At 44.9% G+C, this 23,595-nt stretch overlaps 1 protein-coding gene across 1 annotated transcript in view; it reads left to right on the top strand.

Annotated features, from left to right (window-relative positions):
* HOXD3 (homeobox D3) overlaps positions 1 to 22,279 on the top strand; it is a 51,256-nt gene extending 28,977 nt beyond the window's left edge. Inside the window, exons 3-5 of the mRNA XM_088135773.1 lie at positions 11,253 to 11,337; positions 18,171 to 18,809; positions 21,471 to 22,279. Of these exons, the coding sequence (XP_087991899.1) occupies positions 18,248 to 18,809; positions 21,471 to 22,225 (1,317 nt within the window). The 5' untranslated portion in view covers positions 11,253 to 11,337; positions 18,171 to 18,247 and the 3' untranslated portion in view covers positions 22,226 to 22,279. The remainder of the gene's footprint in view (positions 1 to 11,252; positions 11,338 to 18,170; positions 18,810 to 21,470) is intronic.
* Positions 22,280 to 23,595: the final 1,316 nt, after the last annotated feature.

Here is a 23,595-nt window from a genome sequence, read left to right as displayed (position 1 = left end):
AAAAAGCTTGTCAAAGTCTGGTGTTTTGGGTTGTTGTTTTTTTTTTAAACAAGATGGAGGTCTTCAGTCTAAAATGCTCAAAGTAAACTTCAACAAATAAGCAAAAAAAAAAAAAAGAAAGTGAGTGGGGTGGTTAGCTAAGAATCCAGTCTCCCTGATTTTAAGAGGTCACATTCCCAAGGTAATGTGCAAAGGCATGCATCTTTACATGCTGCCGTTCCTCAGATTGTTCAGTTTGAGCCTGCTGAGTTCCAAGCTGATCTGCATGGAACTGCACTTCAAATTTCAGGTCTATGCATAGTTACTTAGAAATAAGTCTGGATGATCCCAGGACCAGCTGTTTCTAAGTAAGCATACTTGGGATTACAGTTGGATATGGGTTAAGGCTGCAGTCATCTCTCTGCTTGCCTGGGAATAAATTCCAATGAACCTAAAGGCACTTCCTTCTCAGTAAACATGCACAGGATCACGCTGTAAATCACTCTGTTTGGTGGAACAAAGTCACAAGCAGATGTGGCCAGGATCAAGAGTTCCCTATGTCAGGAGCAAAAGAAAGAAGGTACTTTGAAGTACTGTATTTCTTGGTTTAGTTGAAATTATTCATTCAGACGAAGTTTCTTCTGCTGTACTTCTGGGAACTTTTCAGAGTGCTTTAAAATACTCTGCAACATTATTTACTATCACTGGTATTATTTACTTTTAGAATTTTTTCAGTGGCCATTTAATGGTATTCTATGTATGCATACTTGTCCTAAATCCTGATCCTGAAACTGTTACTTTACAGTCTCCTCTTAATCCAATGGGTTTTCCTCTCCAGAGAAAGCTGTAATTTAGTCCCCACTTCTTTTAGAAAAGTTTAGAACATCTGCATTAGAATCTGAGGGAAGTTTCCAATGCAGTTTTTATTATGGCTTCCATCTGCTGTTGCAGATCTGTGTGTGGATTTGTGTGCATGTGTACATGCACGCACACCCATGTTAAAACAACAGTGGATTCAGGAAATGCTTGGGCATGTTTAAAATAGCTATCTGAATCAAGGCTAGAGGGATGAAGACTAGAATGCCATGGATCATAAACCAACCCCTAACTTATTTCTTTCTATAACATTTTAGAATGTTTGCCTGGGATAGTAGTCCATACATTGCACCAATAAAGTAAACCACTACAGTACATTTTAAAATTATTAATATTGCAGGCTGGAGGCTGCAGGTAAACACTAGCCTATTCATTCCCCAATATCTCCTAATACCTGCACTGCCCAGTCCAGCACTACACAACCCATCAGTTCTCAGTATTGAAGTTAAAATGTGACCTGATGCACATAGTCATGCGTCATGTAAGACCCTCCATCCATTTATTCAGGGCAAAATCAGGCTAGAAGTATAGCGGTGGCTCCATTCCAGTAAATAATTTCAATTCCAGAATCTCTCTTCCACACCCCCCCCAATAGTCTTCCCTCTAAAGTTTTGCAGGGTGTGTATGTTCCTAAACTTTACTCAAGAGAAGGCAAAATAAATAAATAAATAAATAAATAAATAAATAAATAAATGGATGGATGGATGGATGGATGGATGGATGGATGGATGGATGGATGGATGAAATGTATTTCTGGATCAAAAACATGCCAAGGTCAGAATCTTCTATCTGCTTATTTGGACTATTTAAATCCAGAATAACTGTTGAAGAAAAAGAAGCATAGAATGTAAGTCTGAGTGAAATTGCTCCTCCCTTACTGGTTTTACTTTGAAGTAAAATCCACTTACTTTCACTTTTCTGAGGAAGGTTGTTCTGGACAAGCATGTACAACCCTTGAGAAGGACTTCAGATCCCATTGCCATGAGGGACAGAATTTGGGTTGATCTTAAGGAAGTGGTTGCATCCTTTGACTAGAGTAGTCCACTCAGGCTATAAAAGAGATCATTCTGGCTTGATTGTGGCCTAAGGCTGTGTTGAGGCCACAGTGGGAAAGCTGAACCCCAGAATGGTCAGGGGCCTTCTGTACTCAGGCCTTGCTTGCAAGGAAGCCCAACCTATGGCTTCAGGCCCATATCTCTTTCCAAATTTGGATGCAGCCCATGGAGCCTCGGCTAAGCTTCTCCCAAACTGTAACTGTGAATGAGACCCAAAGGGGAACTTAGTGCACGCATGGGAAGTAGTCACATTAACTGTAGTTAATCTCATGTTAATGAAACTTCAGTTGCACTGGATCCATTTGGGGTTCTGTCGTGGCACCACCCACTTTTGGCAACGCGGCCATGGCCTGCCCCTCGCGGGCCCAAAGCAGCCCTCGGCCCCAAGCAGGTGAGGCCCGGCTGCTGCTGCTGCTGCTTTCCTCTTCGCCTTCGCAGTGGCTGGCAGGCAGGCAGGCAGGTCACCGGGGAAGCAGAGCGCTGGCCTCGGCCGCCGTTTGGGTCTGAAATCCCCCTCATATCTGCTCCTTGGACATGTGGCTGATGGGCGTTGCAATCCAACCCATCTGGAGGGCGCCCGTTGGCGGGGGAGGGGAGGGGAGGGGAGGGGACAGAAGGGCAAGCCAGACCTTCCGGCGGCCAGCTCCAGGAATCGGTTGCCCGAGATAGTGAGGGCTGTGAAATTCCTGGAGCCGGTCCTGCCGGAGAGCTCCTCCTCCCTTCCGCCATAAACACCCCTGACAGCCCGTAGTAAAACATTTCTCTTTCCACGAGGTCGATGGCGCTATTTATATCGGAGATATTTTGATTCCACCAGCCAAGGCCCCCCCAACCCCCGCCCTCGCCCGCCTCGCACATGTTGGCTTGTCTTCTTCTGAAGTGCGCCAAGCCTGGAGGCCAAACCCCAAAGATCCAGCCAGCGGGAGAAGGCGGAATGGCGGGGGGAGGGGGAGAGTGGTCTGACCTCCCTTTTATTCAGAAGAGGTTGAGGGCACAATCTCGGGGCGGGGGGGAGGCTTCCCTGCCTTCAACAACCACCACATTTCGGGGCACATTTTACCACAAGGGGCTCCCCCAGGCCTTTCGGCTGCCGCGCTTCTCCCGTTGCCCTCAGCATCTTGCCCCGCCGCTAGTCCTTCTCCAGAGGCGGCGGCGGCGGCGGCGGCGGCGGCGGCGCCCAAAGGCAGCTCCGAGAACAAGGTTCTCCCCACGCGAACAGTAAATGGGGAGCCTCGCGCTGCTCGCCACGGCCGTGTTCGCCAAACCTTCTTCCTGATTTCTTGGGGGGGGGGGAGCGCGTGTGTCCCTGTGTGTGTAATGATGGGGGTGGGGGGTGGCGGGGAAGGAGGAGGAGGAGAAGGTTAAATATAACCATGTAGACCCAAATCGTCTTGCTCTGGAAGAGTCGCGGCAGACAGCCTCTTGAAGTGCAAAGGAAGATGATAAGAATAGATTTTTCTCCAAGTCCTGACCACGTGATGGGCGAAATAATTAATTCAGCGCGTCCCTTAAGAAACGCGGAGTCGTCATTAATCTGCCAAGCAAAGGACTCTATCAGACTTGAAAACTGAAGAGATCCCAAGAATATAATATACAAAGTGGCGCGGGCTCTTTCTATGCACACCTAAGCTCTTTGGCTAAAGCCGAAGGGGGAAAACAAAACAACACAAAACTAAATATATATACATTTGCCACTAATAAAAGAAAGAAAGAAAGCGGAGCTTGGTATGTACACATTTTCTTTCTTTTCTTTTATATTTCGAAATCCTTAATGAACTTAGCTGTCAAATGCTTGACAAATAGGGCCCTTCTTTTCCTGATTTGTAACCCTGCCCTAGTCCGACGCTGTTCTCGGCGGCCGTGCGTGTGAGTGTGTGTTGGGGGGCGAGACACCCCAAGTGTTGACTCTTGGTGATGTGAAATTAAGAAACGGACGCTTCTGGGGACCGCGGTGGAGGAGAGAGGGAGAAAGGAAGGGACAGTTTTGGCCAAAGGCTGCCGTTGGGGGGAAACGGGGGTGAAGATCTACTGGCCGTCTCTCTCTTACGGGGAACAATGCCAGCTGTCAGGGCATCTGCTGCCCGTTCTGAAGCGGTGAGAAAGGGGCCTGAACTTCCTTTCAACCAAGGGTCGTAAATTTTGCTTTGCGTCATAATAGAAGGCTATAAAACCGAGCTAAAATTTTACCCAAGGCAGACTTTAACCAACAGATAATGAATTCTAAAGGTACTTCTGCACCACCACCTCGCAAGGTTGCCGGCGTGGCTCCATCAGTCCACAAAGCCGGGGTGATTTCGGATACTTCGTTTAGGGTTTCTTTGACGGGAGAAATGGAGACCCGGAACGATCTGGAGGATCGAGCTGAAAAGGGATTATTCCCAATGGAGACAGAACAGCATTTGATTCCTGTTGTAAAAGATACTCTGTTGTAAACAAGCAAGCAAACGAACAAACACGTGGTTTTGTATTGAAATAACGGGGATTTTAAACGCTTGTGTAACACAGCTATCTCTTTGTGTATGTGTATCTATAGGAGTAGTTAGATGTATAAATAAAGAGTCTCCCACACTGATATGTGATAGGTATGGAACAAAGCGATGAAATTTCTGCCTGTTTGGAGATATCTTTGTGTAAAGCAGCGCAGCCTTTATTAAGGCTCCCTTTGAAACCTTTCTATTCTCTTCTACTCAGTTGTTGCTTTTTATGACTTCCGTTGTGTGCCAGGACATAGACGGAGTTTCCTGTGTTATGAATTATACATTCAAACAATAACACATTAATTCAATTATTCAGATATGACAAATGATTTTGCTTTGGGATAGTGACTAAGAAACAGATTTGCTCTTTCAGAATCTGAATGCACACACACGCAGGTTGCATATTCTCTCCGTTGGTCCCAGTGAGAACCCAAAATTACACAAGAGAGAAAAAGAGAGAGAGAGGGAGAGGGAGAGAGAGAGAGAGAGAGAGAAGCGGGGAAAGAAACTCCAAGCCTAAACGGAGAAGGCCCTTTAATGATAACGCTGATTCCTGCATATCGCCCAGAATATTTTATCAGTTTGACAATTGCCGTGTTTGTTGTTATAAATCATCGTAAGTAATTCCTGGAATGATGCTTGTGTGTGTGTGTGTGTGTGTGTGTGTGTATACAGGCGCGCGCACGCATATGATGGAGGGGTGGGGTGAAAGAGAGAGAAGGCCCTGCAAGGACTGTAAATCTTTCCATTTTATTACTCTATGAACATATGCTTAGAAGGGAAAAAAAAGCCTTAGATCCTTTATCAAGACACATCTTGGCCAAATTGGATTCCCCTCACTTGCGCCCTGTTTCACACTTGGCTTGTAGCATCCACAGCTTTACTTTCGTTTGCTCCTTGTTTGTTTGCTTGAGATACAATTTCTAGGGGCCCTGGGGGAGGCATGTGAGATTTCCTTTATTACTATCTTCCCCCCCCCCGAAATGATCTTCGCAAGTTGTTTCTTTTATTTCTTCTTTTATCTTTTTTCCCCTTGATTGGTAGCAGGCGTTTCAGATTCTGCTCGACCTAATGAGGAAAAGGCCAGAAGAAAATGAATCACTTTCCTCTTCTGCAAGTGTTAAATTTTAGAGGAGTCCTTCCATTTCCGATACCGGAAGGTTCAGTTGGCAGGTTAAGAGATTGTAAAGGGGATACAGGAGCACAGAGCTCACCAGTCCGGTTCCTATGCTTAGCCCCTATTAAGATCATTGGGATAAAATTCCCCTAAGCCATTCTCTGGGAAGTGAGCTTCACATCAAAAGGGGTAACTGCCCTGGATGTGTGCCTAGGGCTGCTTTCCCAGAGCTACACCTTGGCTGGACTGTGCTCTTGGAGGTGACAAATTCCCGGATAAGAGTTTCTTCTGGACCTTGATGACGGACTCCAGCCTTATTTTCAGTATCTCAGCCGTTTTCTAAAGGCTGATTAGTAAGGTCAGGAGAAAGCAGAATAATATAGATAGATGCTATTATACCTTATAGTGAATGCTATAAAGCCATACTTTCCTGTCAGATTGTCAGGCTTTGGATGGTACAGAAATCTTAGAATATCCTAGATTAGACTGGGCACTTTGACAAAGTTAACTTTAGAGTTGTGAGAGACACAAGAGATGTATTCATTTGGCTGGGCAGCATAGGAATTGTTGGTAATGTCGTTTCTAGGAACGAGAAGTGATTATTTTGTGTAAACAAGCTTTGTGTACAGGCAAATCAGCAGGCATTACCAGAGACGGAGGAAGGAAGGAAGGAGGGAAGGAAGGAAGGAAGATAGGAAGGAAGGAAGGAAGGAAGGAAGGAAGGAAGGAAGGAAGGAAGGAAGGAAGGAAGGAAGGAAGGAAGGAAGGAGATAGACGCAGAGGCACCAACACCGCAGCGTTTTATCTCCAGTGCTGGCTGGCCAAACCCAACTTTCCCTACTTCATTTTTTGTCTCTGAGTCTCACTCCACCCTGGCAGCAAATGGTTGGAAGATTCCGTTCTGTCGAGCTGAGGCAGACCTGCAGCCATACCACAGTGGATTGAACGGAATGGCTAGGAATCCAGTGCTGCCAAGCCAGGCTTCCTGGATTGCCACCCAATGCAAAAATCTCCCTTCCACCCTGAAGCTTTAACACAGAAGTTAAGTGGAGTCGAGAGGAAGAAGCCCCTTTTGTACCATTTATATGAGCCCCCACCCTCTATTTTTTCTACTCACAGATGATGATGATGGTGGTGGTAGTGATGATCAAGATGATGATTAGTCCTATGTAGGTACTTTAATTAAGTTAACCTTGGTGGCTTAATTTATTGTGAAAGGACAGCAAGGTCTGCCTAGCCCGCACCACCTAGCTGAAGAAAGACTTGACTAAGAGGGATCGCACCACCCAGATGTTATCAGGATTTGCAAAGAAACCTTGAAGTCGATACTGCGATGCCCCTTGGCACTGGATAGTAAAAGGACACCAGCTTGGAAGGACCAGATTCTCTAAAGTGGCCTTTTCTGTCTTGGAAGGTCTGGGGGAGCTTTTTGACCCAGTGGGCTCAACCTGCATGAATGGCACAGACCCCCATCTGGAGGATTTCGGGGCTGGATCACTGAGGACAAGCCGAGTGGAAGTTTCAGCCTTAATCAACACCATCTCCATTCTCAGGATCACGTGAACAAATATGCTCGTATTTTAAGGCAGCGCCTGTATTTCTTATTATACAAGGCTTCCTCCAGTGTGAGATTATATATATATATATATATATATATATATATATATATATATATAATAAGTCTCATTGCTTATTATTTACAAACAAAACAAAACGATAAACTGGCATGCTTTTTATTTTGTGGGCTTGTTCCTGAATGATTTTTTTAAAAAGTATATAAGTATATAATTGCTATTATGAAAGCCAGCAAAGCCAGGGTCCATTCGCTCTCTTTTATTGGAGCTCCAGCAGTGGTTTTTATTCTACCGGGAATACTGGTCTATGGAAATGCCTGGGCAAACCCGCAAGATCAGGTTTAGGAGTGTATTGTCTCCAGAACAAAGGAGGAAGGATATATTCTCAAAACGGTCAACCTCCAGATTTTGACCCAGAAGGACAGCTTTAGGATAAGCGAGGATCCAGGTAAGCGATTGCATGAGTTTTCACGAGCGTTAATTCCTCCGGAGCCGCCCTCGGACTAGAATGCAGCAAGAAACTGCAGAATGGCGAATGTCTGTCCAGGCGCCTTATTTAAGCTGGGGCTGATGTCCTTGCTGGAAACTCAACGCTTTTTAAAATGGCCATTTCCCTCCAAAATAACTTGGGGGTTGGATAACTTGGGGTGGGGGGAGGGAACACCAAGATTTGGCTTAACTGAAAAAGAAAAGGGGGAAAGACAGACCCATCCTTGTTTCGGATAGTCGGGTTCACAGGATCCCAAGATCAGGTTATGTAGTTATATTTGAAAACACCGGGTAGAAATGATGCCACTGCCTATTTATTGCTTCGGAAGGACTGACTCTTTCTAAAAAGCATTGGCTTCCCGGTTCCTTTCCTTTGCATGTTAGGTTTACTCTGCCATGTTTCTTTCAGTTATTTCCACCCCCCACAAAACAATAAACAACCAAACGCTGATAAAGCACGCGTCCTCATCATTCCACCATATTTTTCATGGATGTGTAAATATCAGCAGTTGAAAAGTCCATGAATCTTCGTGCCTTTGACCATTTCATCAGAGGAGTCACAAGCTAGGAGGGTAAGACGTACCTGCTCCCATCGATTCTAATGAGTTGGACAGCCAGCTCTTTTGCGTATCTACTCATAGGCAAGCCCTGCTGAGCTCAATGGGACTCGCTAACAAGATTTCCTTAGGGTGGCAAACAGGGGTCCCTCCTTTTCTGCTGCATTGTGGCTAATAATGAAATAATTCACAAAAATTGTATTTAAAATGTTATTATTACCCCGTTTTCACTTCTATTCCATGGTCAAATCTATTTACAGTAAAGCACATTAAAACTTCCCAGATTTTAAGCACCCTTCCTTGGATTGAATATAGATGCTTCAATAGAACTGACTACTGTCCCTACTATAGTGATGTTATTGAAGCCAGACTGTGTTTTTCTTAGAAGTGGAACTAATTTTAAAGTTATGACCAAGTCACTGTGCTGAGAACGGTCCTTGCCAAGAAGTCAGATCCTAGACGCATTTACTCAGAGATTTTTTTTTAATTTGTTCAATCGTGTCCGATTCTCGGAGACCGTCTGGACAAGTCCCTGCATTTTTCTTGGCAAGGTTTTTCAGAAGTGGTTTGCCATTGCCTCCTTCCTAGGGCTGAAAGAAAGTGACTGGCCCAAGGTCACCCAGCTGGTTTTGTACCTAGGTGGGACTAGAACTAGCCTGATGCCTTAACACCAAGGTTAAACACCACTAAATTCAATGGGCAGGAAAATAATTGGTTTCTGCGGGGAATCTAAAGTTTGCCGGAACTTCAAGATACTGATAACCATCTTTCCTTGATTTTATATATACTAGGGGAATCATTAACACTGTTGCCAAGCAATAGGAAAGCATTAAAAAATAGTGAGCTCGGGTCTCTGTTTTGGACCGGCCTCGTTCAGAAACTCCAGCAGCCTCGAATGCCCCCCTTCGCCGCCCCCTCCCTTTTTCCTTTAGTTCTCAGGCCTCCAAGCCGCGGGCCTGACAAGTTAGTCATCTGAATCCAATTAAGGCAAGCGGCATTTCATTTCGTTACGCGACAGGGAACCCTCTAGCAGGGAACTTCACCTAAAATTTCAATCATCTCCTTCCTTCCTTCCTTCCTTCCTTCCTTCCTTCCTTCCTTCCTTCCTTCCTTCCTTCCTTCCTTCCTTCCTTCCTTCCTTCCTTCCTTCCTTCCGTTCCAAGCCATGGGCCTGCAGCCCCATCCGAGGTCGGCCCTGCTGCGATCTCAGTACAGATCCTGAACTGGGAAGAGCGCAGTTTGAGGGCTTCCGATCGGGATGCGCAGCAGGAGGAGGAGGAGGTGGAGGAGGAAGGACCGCAGGACTGGTGGACCAAGGACAGCTGGACAGAGCCTCCTTTCCTCTTCTAGGACAGGCCCCTCCCCAGCCAGCTCAAAACGACCAGGGCAAAACGCTGCCACTCGATTGCAGATTATTCCGTTTCTTTCTCACTATCTGGGGAAGGCCACGTTTCCAAGCAGCTTTTCCCTGCCGGGTCGTGTTTGCTTCTGCAGAAGGATTCAGAAGTCGATAATTAATTAGGCACAAAATGAAAACTTACCACGTTAATCAACCGCGAGCTTTGGCAAATAATGACCCGTCCGCTAGACGCTTCTATGAAGTTCCCTCCCTTTACAGCCGCAGCTGCCTGCTTTTTTCTCCCCCCCCCCCCCAAGTTAAGCCTTATGCTGCCACTGTACACAGCACCTATTCCTAATGAACTCCGGGTTGTGGGGGGAGAGGGAGAAAAATAAATAAAAGCTCTTAAATTGACGTCCTCCTCCCACGTGAATATATGTTCTAAGACACCGGCTGGGCCAGGCCTTGGAGGACCTAGGATCCAGGTTGCAGAGTCGGGGGCGGCCAGTCAGCTCCGCTTTCCCCAAATTCCATAAATCGAAGGTGGCTGGAGAGCGGGGAGGAAGGCGGCTGCCTCACAGCTGGCCTTGGCTCAAGCTAAGAGCAGAAGTTGGGAGCTGGCTTCGGGGCCGGTCTTGGAGGGGTTTCCGAAGCGGGTTCTTCATTGAGCGGTGAGTTATTGCCATACCAGCCAAAGGTCATTTCAGAGGCTTAGGCTGGTGAGATGGTCTCTTTTTAATGACTCAGGCTTCATTGTGGGGGAAGCCCCCTCCTGCCCCATAGTAGTTCTATTAATGTTCTCCAAGCTGGGGGGGGGGCAGAGTTAGAGGTACAAACAGCTATAGGAGCAGCGTGGGAATGATTTTCGGTGCCTGGGGAGTTAAAGTTGATATTCTCTTCAATTAAAATAAAGCATTTGCCTGCCTAAATTCTGCATAACATGCCCTTCATGTGAAATCAGAACAAGAATATGCTAAAAGACTGGAGGGGGAGTCCGATGGCTGGACTTTTCTTGGGGGCGATAAACTCTAGCCAGCCTTGAGACACTTAAGATATGAGCCACCAAATTATTTGTGTGTGTGTGTGGACAGGGTGGGGGGGCGGGCGGATGCCTTGCAACGGGTTAGGTCTTCTGGGTGCAATACTGTGCATTAAGTCTAAATCTGCTTCTCTTAAAACACGAGAAATGTCAGTGGGGCACAGGGTTAGGTACAATCAATCCCTCTGCTTTCTCAGGGCTAAAAAGTTACTACTCACCCCAACTCTAGTATTTCTTTACACGCACATATACTCCTACACAAACACAAACAAGAGCAGGAAAGGATCATCCTCATTGCTTAAAAATGTTATACCTCTGTGTGTGTGTGCGTGTGTGTGTGTGTGTGTGAGAGAGAGAAAGAGAGAGAGAGAGATTGAGATTAGATTCACAATTTATATCCAAGAATACTTTTGCAATTACTTGTCTCCTTAAATGGTTAAATATTAGGAGGGGATGTTCCTGGATGTATTCTTAATAATACGATTGTTCTAGTGTTTGGAGTATAATAATTAACAAATATTAATTACTGTAAAAAAAAATCAGATATATACTCCTGATTAAAGAGTAAATCAAAAGAGGCTGCTATTCCAGGCCTGTGAATCTGAGAATTAGATCCATTGTATTAGAGCTCTGTGAGAGACATAGCTCTGCCTCATAGATACATTATTTATGAAGTCAGTGGTTCAAAACTGCGGGTGGGGTGGGGGGAGAGATAAAAATGCCTCCACCGAATGTGCCTCTTTGTTCCAGGTGCATCTTGTGGTTTTATCCGAGGGAACTACAAGACCATCCCCGCAACATTGCAGATAAAATTCAAGAAAAAAACCTGAAAGGGGTGAGTTTGTCTACAATTTTTTTTTAAAAAAAACAGTGGTTCTGTGCACATTGCCTCTCTCCTGCACGTGGGTTTTTACCAACAGATGTTGTTTTCAATAGAAGAGGTTGGAAAAGAAAAAAACAAAAAATACTCTCTCTGTTGCTCCCTCAGGAGCCTTAATACACATAATGTAATGTAAAGTACCTGACTATTCATAAGAAAGCTGATATACAACGGCCTTAAAAATGTACTTGGAGCACACAGATAAAAGGTTATTACTACCATAAAGGTTATCCCCCTGGCCCCCGGTAGCATTTATATCTATCACAGGCTTCAGTAGATCAGTATTTGTTCTTCTTCTTTTTTTAAAAGGGATGGGAAATATCACACTGATCCGAATCGATCCCACAAAATGTACTTTCTTCCTCCATTCTAAACCTCCATCCTGATCAGACCAGCCGCTAAAAGAATTGGGTCGCCTCGGCACTAGTCCAGCCATTTCAAGCCCCGTTTCCCCGTTTGGGAGACTGGAGAGGGAACTTCCAAGGTCTGCTACCAGACCAAGTGGGCTTACACATGCTGAATTCGGATCAAATCTGGAAGGGTCCTAACAGCCTAACTGCGTTGCAAACTGCGAATTAGCGGAAAGAGGCAAGCAGGCCGGAAGAAAAAGGCGAAGCAGATTTTGGATAGCTGGCAGGGCTCCTCTGACCGCCGAGCAATAGGAAGCCCCAGTGATACGGGACGGCGGTGATCGACTCGGGCCGTCACGGTCCATTTCCATGCGGTACCCGTTCCTCCCCCCGGAAGAAACGCGGCGTTTTCTTCCCGGCGGGCGCTGCAAGTCGCTCCGCAGGCCTGTATTCCAGCGAAGACCCGGAGAGTCCTCCCCGCCCGGAAAAAAAGGACATCTTTCGGGCTAAAATAAGTGGCAGGGCTCCCCGTGGGCGAAAAACAGTCTCTTCACCTCCGAAGCAAGGGTACTGCCAAAAAAGATCGGCGCGGCGGCCTTTTATATACAGATTCTCCGCCTCGCAGGCACTTTTGGCGGCGTCGGGGGGTGGGGGGGGAAAGCTTTCTTTCTATGGCCGGCCTTCCCCCTCCTACGCAGCTGTTGTTGCTGCTTCTCCTGCTTCTCCTTTCTCCGCTTTCCATTTCTTACTGAAGCGTTTACTGCCCAGCGCCAACACTCATAAATTTTGCTACACGCCGCCGTGACAGGTGCATTGATATGCGCTGCGAGAACTCGGCTGCTTAATAACCACTCCTCCGGCCTCTCTTAGTGCCTTTTATTTATTCGGTATCATATTAGATATTGATCCCCAGCAGAATTAAGTGTAGTGGGACGCATTAGTCGAGGACTGTGTTGGTATGAATACGTTGGCCAGGCACCGGATCGAAAGCAGTTTGTGAGCGCCGGGAAGTTATCAGGCGTAGCTCGGGGTTCCCCCGTGGCACGTGATACCTTTGGGGTCCGCCGGGGGGGGGGAGGAGGAGGAGGAGGAAGCCGAGAGGGAGGAGAGCCTCCGCTTCTTCTGATGCCCTTTGATTTCCAGGGATGAGATGGAGAAGGGTGAGGGGACAAAGGGATCTGCCGAAGGGCACTGCGGTTCAGACAAGGTTAACCCCTGGAGAGGCTTGGCCAGGACTTTCGAAGCAGGATCCTGGAGAGACTGGGACTTCTCCACAGCCTCCCACCCTACGGAAAGAGTTGGGGCCAAGCCACCCCGTGGATCTTCGAACTTTCGCGTCGCCGAAAAACTAAATTAAAAAGGAACTTTCAGCGTAGGGCAGCCTTGTAAAGCCAAAACGTGTTAGGAAGGAGAAGGGAAAGAAAAGAAAAGAAAAGAAAGGAAGGGGGGAGGGGGTCTGTGTGTGCACATACACGACTCTGTGTCTGTGTCTGTGTGAGATCTAAAAGATGAGCCCCCAAACAGTAGAGCATTGTCCATGTGATTTATGGCCCTCTGCCTCCTTTTTAGGTTCAAGCAGAGTTCACAAGCAGTTGGTATGTAGAAAAAGAAAGAAAGAAAGAAAGAAAGAAAGAAAGAAAGAAAGAAAGAAAGAAAGAAAGAAAGAAAGAAAGAAAGAAAGAAAGAAAAGTAAGCAAGCTTCTCAGTTTGCTATAATATTCTCTCTGAAGATCTTGTGTGTTGTTTGGGAAAACCTGGTTTTAGTGAATGAACCAGGAGCACCAAGTCATGTGCTGATTCAGAATAAACAACCCCCCCCCCCATGAGCTAGTGAGGTTATAAAGGGCCGAAAGATGGCTTTATGATTATGAATGATTATTTGTGAATAAATGCATCCTTAAAAGCTATTAATGCACACATCAATGGAAGGAAATCCTGGACATCCTCTAGGTCAATTTCTATTTTATTTCATTTTGCTTTTTAACTTGGGCCCCACTTTATATTTCCCCTCTCTAGATTTTGAGAATATGTATCTAAATAAGTGTATCTTTCATATTTTGTGATAAAATGAACTTTAGTTCACCAACATCCATGCCATTGTAGGTTTATAAAATTTGAAGCCAAAAGTTTTTCTTGGTTTTACTTCAACTTATAAATAATATTTTGGGAGCTTATTTTTCATTTATTTAGTACATTTATATCCCATTTTTCTTCTCAAAATTCTCACAGTATTTTAGCTGTTTAAGGGTGTATGTATGTGTGTAGCTTCTAGTGTTTTGAAAAAAACACTAACACTGCAATACTTCCCCTGTTTTTCTCTCTCTATAGTTTATTTAAATTTATTTTAAATGCTTTTTAGATTAAAATACGTTAAAGGGAGTTATGAAACATATCACGATTTAGGTAAAGATGTTCCTGACCTCTGTTTAAAATGCACTGTGAACATTTTGACAGGCAGCTACAATGTTTTGTATGACAAAGATGGGAAAATATAGCTAATTTAGAATACTTTAATGATAAATGTTTTGCAATATGTCAGTCACAGCCATAGTGTCCCAAAATGATACCTGAACAGTTTTTTGTAATGTGAAATGAAAGATATCAGCATCTTTACCAGGATACTGGTAAAGTGCAAAATGCAAAAGCTTCAGAAGAATTACTACCTCCTTTTTTGTGGTCTTTGTGTACCACATCTGCAAACCAGTTTAAATGCCTGGAATCCATGATTCTAACTGTCATTTGAAAATAAAAATGTACACAATTGCCACAATCTAGTCAGCCTCCCTGCTTCAATTTGGAGAGCAACAATCCTTGAGTTTATTTGGGGACCAAAAAGTCCAGTGGTTTCAAATGGTGATTGAAAGTGAAAACAATGGAAAATATGTTTTAGGTTCAATGGCTTATGTGTTCAGCACTTAATGAGTTTATGTGTAACTATCTTAGGGCCACTGGCTGGAGAAACAGAACTTTACAGCATCAGGAATGGGAAATGTTATAGTTTTGGTCCCTGTGGTGCAACCTTACCTATACTTTAGCCCTGGATCTATTCCACTGAGCTCAGTAGGCCTTCTAAATAAGCAAGGCATAACACTGAACTGCTTGGTGCTTATTTAGAAGTAGGGTTAAATTAGAAACAGTAAGTCTAGTTTTTAAAATATTTACTAGTTTTTCTAGATTGTTAATGCCACTTCTCTTCTTAGAAAATTGGGCACTTAGCAAATGTACTTTGGGAGACTCAATCTTGAATGCTTTGCTTAAAAATAAGTTCATGGATTTGACTTGTATGTAAATGCATCGTGCATCTGATACCAAGCATTCCAATATCAATTAACGTGCATTTACCTACCTATTTATTAGTGTATTTAGTCTGATTTCTGTTTTTCTCCAAAGACGTCTATTAGATAACTTCTGTTCAGATAGACTTATGGTCCCAGGATCACCTAGTGAGCCTTCTGGATGAGTAGAAATATAAAGTCTAATGTTTCTCCCCAGCATTGAGGGGCACCTATAAAATACATGTTTATACTCAGAAATGAGCACAGAAAAAATCTATATACAGTACATCACTAGCATTTTGAAAAACCTTTCTTTTGTATATGAGCAATTCTGAAACAGAATTGTGTTCTTCTGCATGGCAATAAACCCACAGAAGAGCTTCTCAATGAAAAGTGCACTCTAAAAATAATCTCCTGTAGCTTATGTAGGTTTTAAGTCAAAATACCTCACCATGAACCTCTGCTGAAATATGTCTGAAACAGAAAAGAAGGTAGCTGACATAGGCATTTCTTCTTTAGATTGCAATGAAAGTTATTGAATGCCCTTAGTTACACTTTAACTTCTTAGAACTCTTCCCAGGAAAAGCAAAACAAAACACTAAGAGCCAGGATTTACAATACAGATCGACTTTTCTCTGGTTTTTCAGGTTCCAGTTCTGGTTCAATCCATCATGTCATTTTTGGCTATTAATGCACGCATGCGCGACTTGAGGGGGAAAAACAAAACAAGAGGGAGGGGGAGAAAGAGAAAATGCAACAACAAAAAAGGTTGGTTAATATTTATACCAAAATAGCATAGCAGTCAAACCCTGAGGATACAGTTATACTTGAGCACAACAAGGTAGAGAAGACTTTATATTTCTTAAGAGCAATTAAAAATAATCCACACAGAAACAATAAAAATGTGTTGTGAAACTGTAGGATGAAATGAAGACAAAGTTTAAATCAACATTTCCTTTTTAATAGCAGATTGTTGTTTAACAAGACAGACTAAATGGCAATGACATTAAGTGCTCTTTATAGCAGGCAATGGTTGTCTTTTGGGGGATCCTGGGTAAGAATATCTTTAGGGCTTCCCCAGAAGATTGATTTTTATAAGCTATCATCTCTTTTTTATACCAATAATAATAATTACTGTATTTAAAGCAGCTTGTCTCCCTCTGATTCTATTGTTGCCCTTATTTTTCTCTTTGCTGCTTCAGACTGATAAGACATTATGCCATCTGGTTGAGCTGGGGGAAAAAAGATCAGGCTTAATGTACTGTACTAAACTAGGCTGTATCCGACATTATTATAAAAATATGGGGCTGCTGCTGGCTACCTGTCTAAGAAGTGGTTGCCAGCAAACTTCACCCTAGATTTACATTTTTATTCATGGGAATTATATCAAAATTGCCCTCCCTCCAATTGCCCAATTTGACCATTCCTGAAATCCACTCTGATACTAAGATAACTGATCTGGCCCTTCTTTGAGAACAAATAATGTCAAGTCCCAAAAAGTTGTTTTTCAAATGTATCCCTTTCCAAGAAAGCAGTGTGGAATATTTCACTCCTCATTAGCTTAGGTCAGCCTTTCAGAACTGGCATTCTCCAAGTGTATAAGATTGTAATTCTTACTTTCTCCCAGCAAACATAGCTGGGGATGTTAGGTATTCTAGATTAGGATCTCTTGAAGGTACCTGTTTAGACTAAAGAAAGTATCACCCAAAATATTGTATGGAAACATTTGTGCCTTTTTGCTTGCCTGAGATTGGTTAGCTTAAATTTATATTCTTACTTTCTTGGATTTTATAAAAGCACACCTCTGTTTGAATGGAAGTGCAAGAGTGTAAGGCTCAGATCTTGAACAAATCAGGACTACTCTCTGCATATCTTGATTCTCAATATTCATATTGGGAAGAGAAACCAGTTGATTTCAATGGCATTTGTGGCCATGTAACTTTGTTTAGGATGGGGATGTAATCTATGAATAGCTGACTGCTGGATATCTGCTTCAGCTGGAGAGAAAAAAACAGAGGGAGAAAGTTGGCTGCCGGCAAGTGAGGCCAATGATGAAATGTGTGAAATGCCTGGATGGCCGCCTACGTGTGCGTTCAAGGGTGAGCATGCAAGCATGGAGCACAGAAACCAGCAGAAGAAGCCACCCATAAATGACAGGGCCTTCCTTGCTGTAGAGGGGCAGATAAATCAAGTGTTAGACTGGACTATTGAAGGTCTGTGATGATTAGGGAAGAAGCTGAACTAATGGGATTCTGCTATTTGAGCCTGTGCTTGTCCTTGCCAGGTTGTGCTAAAAGCATTGGGCAGGTAGGGTGCACAACAAAACCCGGTGTAGGAGCTGCTCTAATAGCTAACAAGTCAATCTCTAGAGCAGTCCTTCCCAAATTGGTGCCCTGGAGGTAAGTTGTACTGCAGCTTCCAGAGTCACCAGCCAGCAAGGCCAGTACAAGCCAACAGGGTTGGGGCTTGTAGTTCAACACATCTGCAGCTCTCCCTGTACTTGTGATGGGGTATTTGTAGACAAACAGGTGTTCTTGGCTGCACAGACATGCTTTTAAAAGAAGCCAACAGAGCTTTCTTCTGAAACTAGATCTCTGGTCAATAGATAGTTGTGCTATCCATGAAGGAAGGGGAACCCTTGGGGAACTACTCCAACTGCAGCTGGAAAAACAGGAATCATATTTATCTGACACCTTAATGTATCAAAAAGAGAGTAACATTTCGAGGTGATAACCTTCTTGTCTTTCTCCTTTGCTTGACTTCAAATGTATACCTATGCTTGAGAGAAGGCAAGAATATGTGGAAGGGCCTAAAGGGTCCATGAGAAGTACTGTAGGGGCCCGCAGCTAGGCCTTTGACTCAGCTGGGTTAACCAGGAGGCCCTTGGGCTTATGCAGCTGTCCCAGCGACAGCCAGGCCATAGCGGCCATGGAAAATGTGCTTCAGTGTCGGATTGTGTCAACATTACACCGGCCTGCCTGGGTGTCTGGATTAAGGTAAACGAGGTGGGGCGAGAGAGCGACCGAATCACGTCGCGCATAACTGGAAAGCAGAGCAACACCATGTCAGAGGAAACCGGGGACGCGGACCAGTCACGCCTTCAGACACGTGCGCTCTCCCGCCTCAATTGACGTCTCGTCTCCATCTCCCCTCTGTCCTCCAGGTGGTTTCGCGGGCAGCGACTGGCCGGAGTCCAAGACGTGAGGAAGCGAAGGCCGCGCGACGGGGCGGCGGCGGTCAATGTTGTTTGAGCAGGCGCCCGAGGCCTTGGCGACCGCAGAGCCCAAGATGCAGAAAACCGCCTACTACGACAACTCGACGCTCTTCGGGGGTTACGGCGGCGGCGGCGGCTACGGCAAAGCGGATGCTTATGGCTACACCACGGGCCCGCCCCAGCCCTACGCCCAGCCCGCTCTGGAGACTGACTACCCCGGGTCGGCTTGCTCCCTGCAAAGCGCCGCCCCCATTCGAGCGCCCACGGCCCACAAGAGCTCGGAGCTCGGCGGCAGTTGCATGCGCACCGGCGGGGGAAGCCAGGCAGCCCCGCAGCCGCCGCCTGGCCTGGGCGACCAGCAGCCGCCGCCGCCGCCGCCGCCGCCACCTCAGCAACAGCAACCGCCGCCCCCCACGCTGCCCTCTCCGTCCCCGCCCAACAACGCCGCCCACGCCGGGTCCGCCAAGAAGGGCAAAAGCGGGCCCAATTCTTCCAGCGGCTCCCCGGCCACGATTAGCAAGCAGATCTTTCCCTGGATGAAGGAATCGCGGCAGAACTCCAAGCAGAAAAACAGCTGCGTGCCCGCAGGTATCCAGCTCGCTCACCTGGGCACCTATCGAGGGCGAGGTTCTTCTCCATCGGCTCCATCAGAGAGGATGACGTCACATGAAAGTCATTTAAACATAAGAGCCCCGGCTACAGCAGACCCAAAGACCATCCACATCCCCTGCTGCTAATCCATACCCAGGGAAAGCCCTCAGTGATTGCCAGGCGCTAGCAATCTACCTCCAAAACTGAAATCCCATTTAGTGGTGGCTACTGACAGCCATTTCTTCCACCAGAGAGGAAGAATGCCATAAAAACAAATAAATAACTACATAACCATAATTAATTCCTTTATTGACATTTTAGAGCCACTTGTTGAGCTATCATCCATAGCCACATCTTGTAACAGCCAGCTGTAGCCATAATTTCCCCTTCCACATCTGGTGCCTTTTGGTGGGGCTGGTTGGGCATGATGAGAATTGTACTCTTACACATTTTAAGAGTGCTAGTTTGGGGAAAGGTAGCCCTAAATTAGCTCAACATTTAAAATTCAGTAGGCAGGACTCAAGATTCTGCCACCAGCTGAATGTTGAAGGGTTTTTGTGGAAAGACTTGTGGTGTCACAACCCAAGTTTTGAAGTTTAGCTGCCTGTCCCAAGCATACAGCTAGCTGGAGAACTCTTGTAGACTTAGCATAGCTTGTAACATCAACTCCTCCCCTCCCTGTTTTAAATGTATTCCTCTTCTACCTTGGACCATTCAGAATTCCTCATCAGAAGTTCCCTACTGAAACCAAACTTTATTACTTTATAAATTATGTTAAAATCAATGCCACTTTTCATGTAAAAACATGTACCTGAAAATGTCCTATATGAACCAATGGGATTTAGTTCCTATTTGGCTGAGTTTGTAAATTGAACAGAAAAGAAATGAGATATTTGAGGAGTTCACTCTCCGTGTTATTTCAAAGTTGAGTAGTTCAAGGTATTTTTCAAAGTAGGTTGCCAGATGTTCTTTATTTTAAAATACATCTTTTCTTTTTCAAAGACCCCTTATTCTAGCATTTCATGGCTGTGGACTAAATATTAAGCATGATGCTTAAAGCTTCTTTTTAAAAATAACAATTAAGTGTTATAGCCAGGGCTGTTTTGAAATATAGTACTGCCTGAAGCCAAGGAGCAAATTATATTTGCCCAGTCTCTGTCCAAGTCATGGTGTGTCGCACCCAAAATTAGGCAACTAATTACGGCATAGGAAACAGAAATCCCTCAAGTTCTTCTCCAGACCACCTCATTACAAAATAAATAATAAACCACCTCCCTTTTGTGATATCCATAGACCTCCAGCCTGGGGCAGTTGTCTTGCTCAGCCTAATGGTAGGGGTGGCCCTGTTTCTATCTGTCTCTAGGACATAATCCCTCCCAGTTTGTTTTGTCCTTTTACAGAGAATCTAAGAAATCATCTGAGGTGCCTAAATGTAGTAATTCCAAAGTGGATGGGTGAAATGAGAGATGAGACTCTATGTCCCTAAGAGTGGCCTTCTTTGTCCTCTGAAAACACCATAATTTTCTAACCCAGCGGGAGGAAGTGCTGGGACTTTGCTTTGGTGGCCCCCACATTCCTCCCCTTCTTCAAAATTGCCTGATGTGCAGAAAGAGGGAGGAGCAGTGGCAGATCCAGATCCTGATGGCCAGCTCTTTCTGACTTTGAAATGGCTGCTCAGTTGGGTGAGGGAGCGAGAGAGTGGAAAACTTGGGTATTTCTGAGCTTTTCCCATGGGAATCCCCAGCTCTGCAGCCCTCCCAGTAGTTAGAGTACTGCCTCAGAGATAATCAGCATGCTTGGGGCTCTCTCGTTAGCAGCCGCTGCTCCATTGTCTTCAGAGTTTGGAGGCTTGGACCCCGTCCTGGTTTGGATCCCTTCGACAGGACCTTCCTGGGTTTTGTCAGGGGATCAATCGATTTCTCCAATTAAATTAGATGATTTACAGCTCTCCTGCCAGAAACTGGAACTTTCTAATCCCTTTGAAGTCCCCCTCCCCCCAAGCATCGAGCTTCAATCACTCGCTGTCCTAATAGGTAGAGAGATTGAATCTAGTTTCCTGCTATCCACTGTATGGAACAGAGGTGGGTGAGATGGGGTGGAGAGCTAAGAACTTCAGAGGTAGGGGTAGTGAGAAGAGAACCACGAAAGTGGTCTAAGGCTTTGTTGGAGGTGTCCCTTGGCACACCCTTTGCATCCCCTGAATACGAGGCAGCAGCCTTCACGTGTTGATTGCTATTGTGCAAAGTGCTGAGACTTGGGCTCTTTTGAATTTACTGTGAAAGCCAGATTGAAAAGGAGGGCGGGGGGAGGAGGGCAAGAATTGAGGGAAGAGAATACAGTCCTGCTAAAACCGCGGTGGCGCTGTGGTGTCCTGAACTGATCATCTACCCCAGCGAGCGCCCTGCAGATAACTGAATGGTGTCCGTTCAGAGTGCTGTGCGAATGGCTGGATTTGAACTGGGCATTCAGAGTGGTTCAGGCACATTTTTTAAATTGGCATGCAGTCCACTGCAGCTTCAGAATGGCAAAAGGTCTCCCTGTTCCCCATTATGCAACACCCTCTGCCCGCATCTGCTAGGGCACTCTGCATGGTGGGTGCCACCCAGTGGGGTAACTGAAGCAGCCCACCAACCCATGTCTTTTCTTCCTTTTCGACAGGAGAGAATTGCGAAGACAAGAGCCCGCCTGGCCCGGCTTCCAAGAGAGTCCGCACCGCCTATACCAGCGCTCAGCTGGTGGAGCTGGAGAAAGAATTCCACTTCAACCGGTACCTCTGCCGTCCGCGCCGCGTCGAAATGGCAAACCTCCTCAACCTGACTGAGCGTCAGATCAAGATCTGGTTTCAGAACCGAAGGATGAAGTACAAAAAGGACCAGAAAGCCAAAGGGATTATGCACTCCCCAGTCGGCCAGTCCCCGGACCGAAGTCCACCCCTAAGTGGTCCCAGCCACGTTGGCTACACTAGCCAGCTGCCCACCGTTGGGAGCCTGAGCTATGACACCGCCCCATCGCCAACCTCCTTTGCCAAGTCGCAACAAAATCTGTATGGCCTGGCTGCCTACACAGCCCCGCTGAGCAGCTGTTTGCCCCAGCAGAAAAGATACCCGGGAGCCGAGTACGACCACCACACCATGCAAGGCAACGGTGGTGGCTTTGCCAACCCTAGTTTGCAGGGCAGCCCCGTCTACGTTGGAGGGAACTTCGTGGATTCCATGCCAGCCTCCGGCCCGATGTTCAACATCAGTCATCTCTCTCACCCTTCCTCCGCTAGCGTGGACTACAGCTGCGCTGCTCAAATCCCCGGCAACCATCACCATGGACCTTGTGACCCCCACCCCACCTACACAGATCTCACTTCTCATCACACATCTCAGGGAAGGATTCAGGAAGCCCCCAAACTAACACATCTGTAGTAGAGTGGAACATATGGAGAGGAAGAGAGAGAGAAAGGGAGGGAGGGAGGGAGGGAGGGAGAGAGAAAGAAAGAAAGGAAAGAAAGAAAGAAAGAAAGAAAGAAAGAAAGAAAGAAAGAAAGAAAGAAAGAAAGAAAGAAAGAAAGAAAAGATCCTCACGTTTCAATTACCTCACTTTTTCCTGATAATTATTTTCAGAATCCTGAGTGTTAGTGGGTTGTGTGTGTGCGTGTGTGTCCAGTAACAGCTAAATTATCTTGTTTATTTCATCGGCAACTCCTAAACTCTATGGTTCTTTGTTTTCCTTTCTTTTTTAAATTAAAAAAAACTTTTAAAGCATGACAGTGCAATATCCTTTAAAAAAATTCCCACAAGGGAATATTAATTGGTAATGATGTACTGGAAGGTAAGTTGTAGAAATTTGTTAGTATTAGCAAAACATGAGTCCTGATGAGGAGTTTAAAACAGTTGGGACCAAAATGGGGAGCTTATTTCAGAGATGTTAATTTATAGGATCCTTCAGCAATGTGAACAATTGCTTTGGACTTAAATAAGATGTATTTATTATTTTAATAACTTTTTAAAAATTACTCATTATTTAATCTTGGCCTTCAATGTATTATGTGGATATTTGTAGAATTTCTTCACTCCCTTCTCCCTAACTTTGGAAGTTTAATTCAGGTCTTTGATGACTATACATTTTCACCTATTTAGTATATTTGGTCTGAAATAGAAAGAGTAGTTTTGAACAGTTGTAACAGTGGGTGGTGTTTGTAGTTTATGTAAGGATTAAGCAAATTGTAAGTCAAGTCATAGATTAAGACAAAATTGAAGCATTATCACAAACAGCCATTGTTTTTAAAACTTATAAAAATACATGTTAATTTATTACATTATTGTTTGGTATGCTTTTACTTTTAAAATGTTTAAAAGATATTTAGGGTGGGAGTGCATCTCATTTAAAATTATCCTCTCCTGTGGCAATCTGATTTTTGGCCATCTTTGACATCCATAAACCCTCTAAGAAACTATTAAATTACAATACAGCTCCATACTTCTCTACTCGGAGGTAAACCCCATTGAGTATAATGGAAGTAAAGTAAAGATTACTTCCAGGTATGAGTGTCTCAAATGGCATCCTTACTATCTATTGCACAGACCATTTTGTCTTGTTGTTTTAACATAAAATAACCAAAACCTTCAAATAGATTAGAAACAATATAATACTATTGGTGTCATTTAGTATTTCCACAGTAATTCAAGCTAAGAACTATCCCTTTCAGTTGTTGTTATTATTATTATTGTTATATTATTTACATGCTATTTATGCTAACCATAGATCAATTTTGTACACCTTATCAAAAACCAGA

This window comes from Python bivittatus, unplaced genomic scaffold, assembly GCF_059951505.1.
Source record: "Python bivittatus isolate LINGU-HERP-01145 unplaced genomic scaffold, Pbiv_v1 ctg000200_np1212, whole genome shotgun sequence".
Classification (NCBI taxonomy): domain Eukaryota; kingdom Metazoa; phylum Chordata; class Lepidosauria; order Squamata; family Pythonidae; genus Python; species Python bivittatus.
Note: the sequence above shows the minus strand (reverse complement) of the source record. Positions and strands in the feature narration are given on the sequence as shown.